Source organism: Taurulus bubalis, assembly GCF_910589615.1.
Source record: "Taurulus bubalis genome assembly, chromosome: 12".
Taxonomy (NCBI): Eukaryota; Metazoa; Chordata; class Actinopteri; order Perciformes; family Cottidae; genus Taurulus; species Taurulus bubalis.
The window spans coordinates 26403625-26409663 of NC_136600.1; the positions used below are offsets into that span (position 1 = coordinate 26403625).

The 6039-nt window shown below is 40.5% G+C and overlaps 1 protein-coding gene across 1 annotated transcript in view; it reads right to left on the reverse strand.

Moving 5' to 3' along the window:
* Positions 1 to 4879, reverse strand: part of ndufaf6 (NADH:ubiquinone oxidoreductase complex assembly factor 6) — an 8236-nt gene extending 3357 nt beyond the window's left edge. The window contains exons 1-7 of the mRNA XM_079227526.1: positions 4855 to 4879; positions 3979 to 4082; positions 3748 to 3870; positions 3577 to 3633; positions 2842 to 2944; positions 2136 to 2269; positions 209 to 310 (exon numbers count right to left, since the gene is read on the reverse strand). Coding sequence (XP_079083652.1) covers positions 209 to 310; positions 2136 to 2269; positions 2842 to 2944; positions 3577 to 3633; positions 3748 to 3834 — 483 coding nt within the window. The 5' untranslated portion in view covers positions 3835 to 3870; positions 3979 to 4082; positions 4855 to 4879. The remainder of the gene's footprint in view (positions 1 to 208; positions 311 to 2135; positions 2270 to 2841; positions 2945 to 3576; positions 3634 to 3747; positions 3871 to 3978; positions 4083 to 4854) is intronic.
* Between the last annotated feature and the right edge of the window lie 1160 nt (positions 4880 to 6039).

A 6039-nucleotide genomic window follows, 5' to 3' on the forward strand; every position in this document is an offset into this window, starting at 1 on the left:
TTCACTTGTATATACTTATGGTGTTCAATACATCCAAATACAGCAGTTTGGGCTTTTTTTCTTCTTCATAAAACAAGCTATGATTTACAGTTTTATATAACAATCGCTCAGGGATGGGTTTTTAAGAGACGTTCAGGAGCGGCGTTGCAAAAAATGAGGGATGCGAGTGCCCAGGGTCTTGGTCTGAGCGTGGTCTCCGGGTACGTACGTGTTGTAGATGTACATGAGCCTGGCTGGCGATGTCGTACACGACGTCCCGGACGTTCTGCTCGCGGCTGCCTCGGATGAAGTCCTCTTGAGAAGCGCCATGCTGCAGAAATAACACACAAAATAATTCAAAACTAACAACCTCTCCTTTTTACTTTGTGGACATTTTACTTTACTATTCCTAGAAAGCTTCCCCGTTAGAAGGTTTCCTAGAGGTTTTTCACCACCAGATGTCATCACAGAGACAACGGATGAACAAGACGACGGCCTCTAATAAAACATGTCTTCAGCTGTGGTCGGCTTAAAAAAAAGCCGACCACAGCTGACACTGTGTTGTATTTTAATTTACAACCAGAGGAGTCGCCCCCTGGTGGCCAGGAGAGATAATGCAGCTTTAACACATGAAGCATATACTTCTATACAACCAGAGAAGTTGCCCCCTGGTGGACAGTATTTATGTATGTCCTTGTGCTGCTGCAACAACAGAATAAAGGTTTGTCTTATTGGATCTTTTGTGCAGACGTTGACGGCTATCCCTGGAATAAAAACAAAACTCACAGTTTGGAGTTATATGCTGACTTTGTCTGATCATTGGTGTGTTTTTGGAAGTCTGTTGGAATGAGCGCGACTCTTCAGGATGTCAAGCATCACAGCAAAACATATACACCATCTGTCTGCTTGTTAAAACCATTCAGTGTGTGTGCAAACAGCGCCCTCTTCAGGCAGCAGAGGGGAGGGGAGGTATTGGCCTCGTCGTCCTCCAGCTGAAGACTTTAAGGGCAGAGAGCCTGCGACCTAAATACATCTGCATGGCGTTCACACGGCAGCTTGTTGCCCTCTGGGAGGCACAGATGGCGTGTGTGTGTCTGCGTGTGCGTGTCTGCGTGTGTGTCTGCGTGTGCGTGTCTGTGTGTGCGTGTGTGTCTGTGTGTGCGTGTCTGCGTGTGTGTGTCTGCGTGTGTGTGTCTGCGTGTGCGTGTCTGTGTGTGCGTGTCTGCGTGTGCGTCTTATGTCATCGTTGGGAACAGAATTCAGTGACTTCAGAGCTCAGTTTGCTTGTGTCTGAATGTTCAGAACCTGGCTGCATGAGATACTTCTCACGCTCTTTTGAAGTCACCAACCAGACTGCATTCACAAAAACAGAGATTTAACGTCTCAGCAGAACACAGGAGCTGCTGGTCTCCTTCTGTTAGTGCGTTTTAAAGCTTTTAACATGCATAATATTGTGTTCATCACATTTTAAAACACATACACATACACACATATACATATATATACATATACATATATATATATATATATATATATATATATATATATATATATATATATATATATACACACAGATTATTTTGATAGTATAATAGACAGATTTTACTTCCTCACAGATCAAAAAGAAACTGCAAGAAGATGGCGATCACTGTGACAAACTTCATTTAATTCTATTGTTTGCTTCATTTCTTTGTCTGCGGCGTCAATACAATTTGTATTAATATTATACCCGTTTATACTTATATTGAATAAAACATGTCATTGTTTCATATCACCAGCAGTACATGGAAGTTGTACTTGAATAAAAATGAGCTTAAGAAGGTTCAACTAAACAGAAAGATGACGAAACCTTTTTTGCACGATGTGCTATATAAAAAAATAAAAATAAACGTTTTTTAAAGGGTTGAACTGAATTAAAAGACTTGATGTTCCTGCACTTTAAGAAGTGATTCTGTTTCATTCTGTTTCCAGACGACAGCTGGGTGTCGAGCCTCGTGTGTCTACGAGAGCTGAAGCGCTGACCGTCTTGTTTATTCATTACTTCATCGGGTATTTCCTGTCCCGACTTCCTACGATGTTGTATTTGAGTCCGGGAGGCGGTACAGAACACAGAACCACCCGGTTCCTTTGGAGCGGGACCTGATCCTGAGACTCACCAGCATGCACACGTCCATGGGGAGGTAGACCCTGCGCCGGCTGCTGTGGTACGGCGTCGCTCTCAGACACGTCACGATGCCCTGAGCTTTACCGATGTGGCTCGCCGCGTGGTCGGCGTGGACGTTCTTCATTCCTGCAGAGAGAGAGAGGAAACACTTTGATAGCTTTAATTTCTCCTGTTTGGTTTAAAATATAATAAGATTGAAATATAATAAGATTGAAATATAATAACATTGAAATATAATAATCATTAAAATATAATAACATTGAAATATAATAACATTGAAATATAATAACATTGAAATATAATAACATGTGATGCTAGTTCATGTTTTTGTTATTGCTGCTATTGTTTGTTTTTACCATGTGAAGTGCATTTGAGTACTCTTTAAAGCGCTGTACAAATACAATATATATATATATATATATATATATATATATATATATATATATATATATATATATATATGTGTGTGTGTGTGTGTGTGTGTGTGTGTGTGTATATATATATATATTTTTATAACTGCAGTAAATAAAAGTCTCCAAAGTCGAACAAATACATTTAGTCAAATCAATTTAAATCATAAAAGTCCTGAAAGGAAAACACATTTAAACGGGTGAGATGTTGCATGTTCGTCGTGGTCGTTTCCTGCTGTGTAGCTGGAAGTCACATCCAGGAGGAAGCGCTCAGAGCGAGTCCCTCACCTAAGCACTCCAGCAGCAGGTAGACCAACGAGGACTGCGTGTTCTCCGAGTACGCCTCCAGCTCCTGCAGGTTCCTGTAGGCCCGGTCATCCAGGTCCTTCTCCTGGAGAAACACACTTCTGTTGACGCGACCCTCTCTTTAAAGGGCTCTGGTCAAAAACCAAGAACTCAACACATTACAGCCTTTATGTACAGGGTTCACACACATTCTGACCAAAGGATCTCCAGGACTTTAACCCACATGTCTATGACTTTAACCCATATTCCAGGACTTTTCCAGGACTTTAAACCAAATGTCCATGACAAACATTTAGTGAAATCTGGGTGTAAACAGTAAAAAGTGAGTAAATGTAGTATTTAAACTAACAATGAGAACACAAAGCATACAGTAAACCTTAAATGACTCAAATGAATGAGACAATAGTTTGATTAAAAGAATAAACATTTATATAGATGCCTGTATGTATGCCTGCTTATATTTTGAGTCTTTCTTTTAAAAGCATATTAATTATTTCAAACTCAGCGTAAATGAACGTCATGAACACATGAATATAACACATTTACATGAACACATGAATATAACACATTTACATGACTTTTACTAAACTTTTGCGAGTTTACTTTTTTCAAGGACTTTTCCAGGCCTGGAAATAACCATTTCATAATTCCAGGACTGTTCCAGGTTTTCCATGAGCGTAAGAACAATGCATATCTGAGTGTGAAGGCGCGTCTTACTCTCTCTGTTATGATCCTCAGCAGCCATCTCTTTGTCAGGTGATGTTTCCTCACCGCCTGCGAAACAGAGTGTGAAAGTGAAGTAACTAAAGTAACAACAACAGCCGGTACTCGTGTTGCGAAGTTTCCGGATGACTCTAGAGCCCAAACCCTCTGCAGGGGGATGTTTACCCTCCACAGCTCGGCGCTGACCGGCTGACCCGGAGGCTCGTCTCTGTAGATTTCTTCGATGGCCATCTTCCAGAACTGCATCCGCATCAAACCGATGGTTTTCTGGGAAACGGAGTCCTTCACCTGGAGGAGAAAACAAACAAACAAAAAGGAAAGAAATTGCTAGACAAGCTGAGAACAATAACCCCGGGCTCGGGAATGGTTCCTCAGCCGGCCTCGCCGTGGGACTACCTGCCTGTGCCAGCTCCACGTTAAAGGCCCTCAGAGCCAGAGAGGAGCGCCGGGCCTCCTCTGGGAGGAGGAGGGAGGACACGTAGCCGTCATAGTCTCTGGACCTGGGGAGGAAGAGGAGGAGGAGGAGGAGGAGGAGATGCAGTTGATGTCATTCTGTATTGTCAAATCTTTTCCATAACTTCATATCAAAAACTGTCATCACTTTGCCAGTTCTTACTTTTACCATTATTTCTGTGATGAACATTTCTTAATTATGCCTCAATCAAGCTTTGTTTTGAAACATACACCAGTCTGCAAAACAACGTTTTTTATTGATTTTTGGGAGATTTTTGCCTTTATTGTAATACTAAAGGAACAGGAGTGAAAGATAGAAAAAAAATAGAACAAATTAAAATGTACAATAAAATAAGGTATAGTATGAAAGAAGAGTTTGTACTATTACAAATACTTTAGTAACATTTAGAAAGTAGGAATTTCACACTTGTATATATAATATATTTCTGTAGTTAGATAGTTTACGCTACTTTATTAATCCTGCAAGGGGGATGTTTTCTGTACAGCAGCATTTATAAATACAGGTAAGCAGTGAAATATACATAAAAATGCACACTATATAAAAAAAATAGGATAGAATAATATTAAATTAATAACGAAGTAAACAAAACATTGCATTGGCCATTTTAAGGATTTAAGTACTTCTTCGACCACTGCATGGTCACCTGGATTGAGCCGAAATGAACACTGAACGCTATAAATCTACACAGTACTCTACAATTTCACAAATATATTTAAAGCGTGGTGATATCTCGTTATCTAAATTCCCAGCGGAACCGCGTGCGCAGCGCGGCGTGAGGCGCGTGCGGACCACCTGACCAGCTGCATGCAGAACCTCTGGGAGTCTGTTGCCGCGCTGCTCGCCGCTCTTTGGATGCCAACACCGCCGGGGAAAATCTCCCGGAGACAAATGCGATACAGCGCCGTGTTACTGCTTAATAGTCCACGTTTAGCCCTGATACCAGCTGCCATGTTCCCCTTCAAACGTTCACCCCTGGTGTCACCATCAAAACATTCCCCCGAACAACCGCCACCGAGGGGATTTAACTGTCCGCTTCTTTTTAATTTAACGAGAGCCGCTGGAAATATCTACTGATTAGTTGTGAATCATTTATGGACATGAATGTGATTTTAAAACTGTTGTATAGAAGAATAACAACCGTAAATGGTTTGTTATTGTGTTAAAAAATCACACGGAAAGTAGACGGAGTCGGACTTGATCCACATCCGCCACAACACCGGAAGTTTGACGATCCTACCGCCAAAATAAGAGTATCTCATATTCTTCTAGCAGCGCACACAAAACAAAGCCAGAAAACAAACAAATAGGAAAACACATATTTTAAAGGTATATCTGCTAAAATTGGCATGAGACAAGATAATTTAAAACAGTTTATTTAAACCAATATTATTTTTGGTCCAGCAAATAGGAAACACCAATAATATAAACAGTTTAATGGTAAGGTGTTAGTGCTTTCCATTTAAATAACTTTGTATATGTATTATTGTTTGGATGTATTATCAATGCTATGTATTCATATGGGACAGACAACGTGGAATGATAATGTGTATTACATTTGAATTTTGCATTAAATATCTCTTTGCAAATATGTATCCAAAAATATACACCCTCTTTGACACCACTTTTTGTCCATAAACCAGATGTAAGGTGAAATAACTCTCCAAGGTGGGTTTCTATATATGGTTTTATTTTATTATAATCTAAATATGTGTACATTATGTTCTTTTTGTTTGAGTTTAAAGGGGCTGCAACTTACATTCACAGATACATTTTTTTTTTTTCCAAGAAAAAGTGTTTGCTTGCTATTGTGTCTTTTTTTAATGATTATTATATCCCTTTATTATTTTATTTCAAAACCTGCTTGAACACGTGTCTCCGTGCGCTGCCGGGCGGACAAGACTACACCTGTCCGCCGCACCTGCGCATCATCCGGGTGTGTCCTGAGTCTCGTGTCGCCGTCGAGGCCCGCCGATCGAATCCGG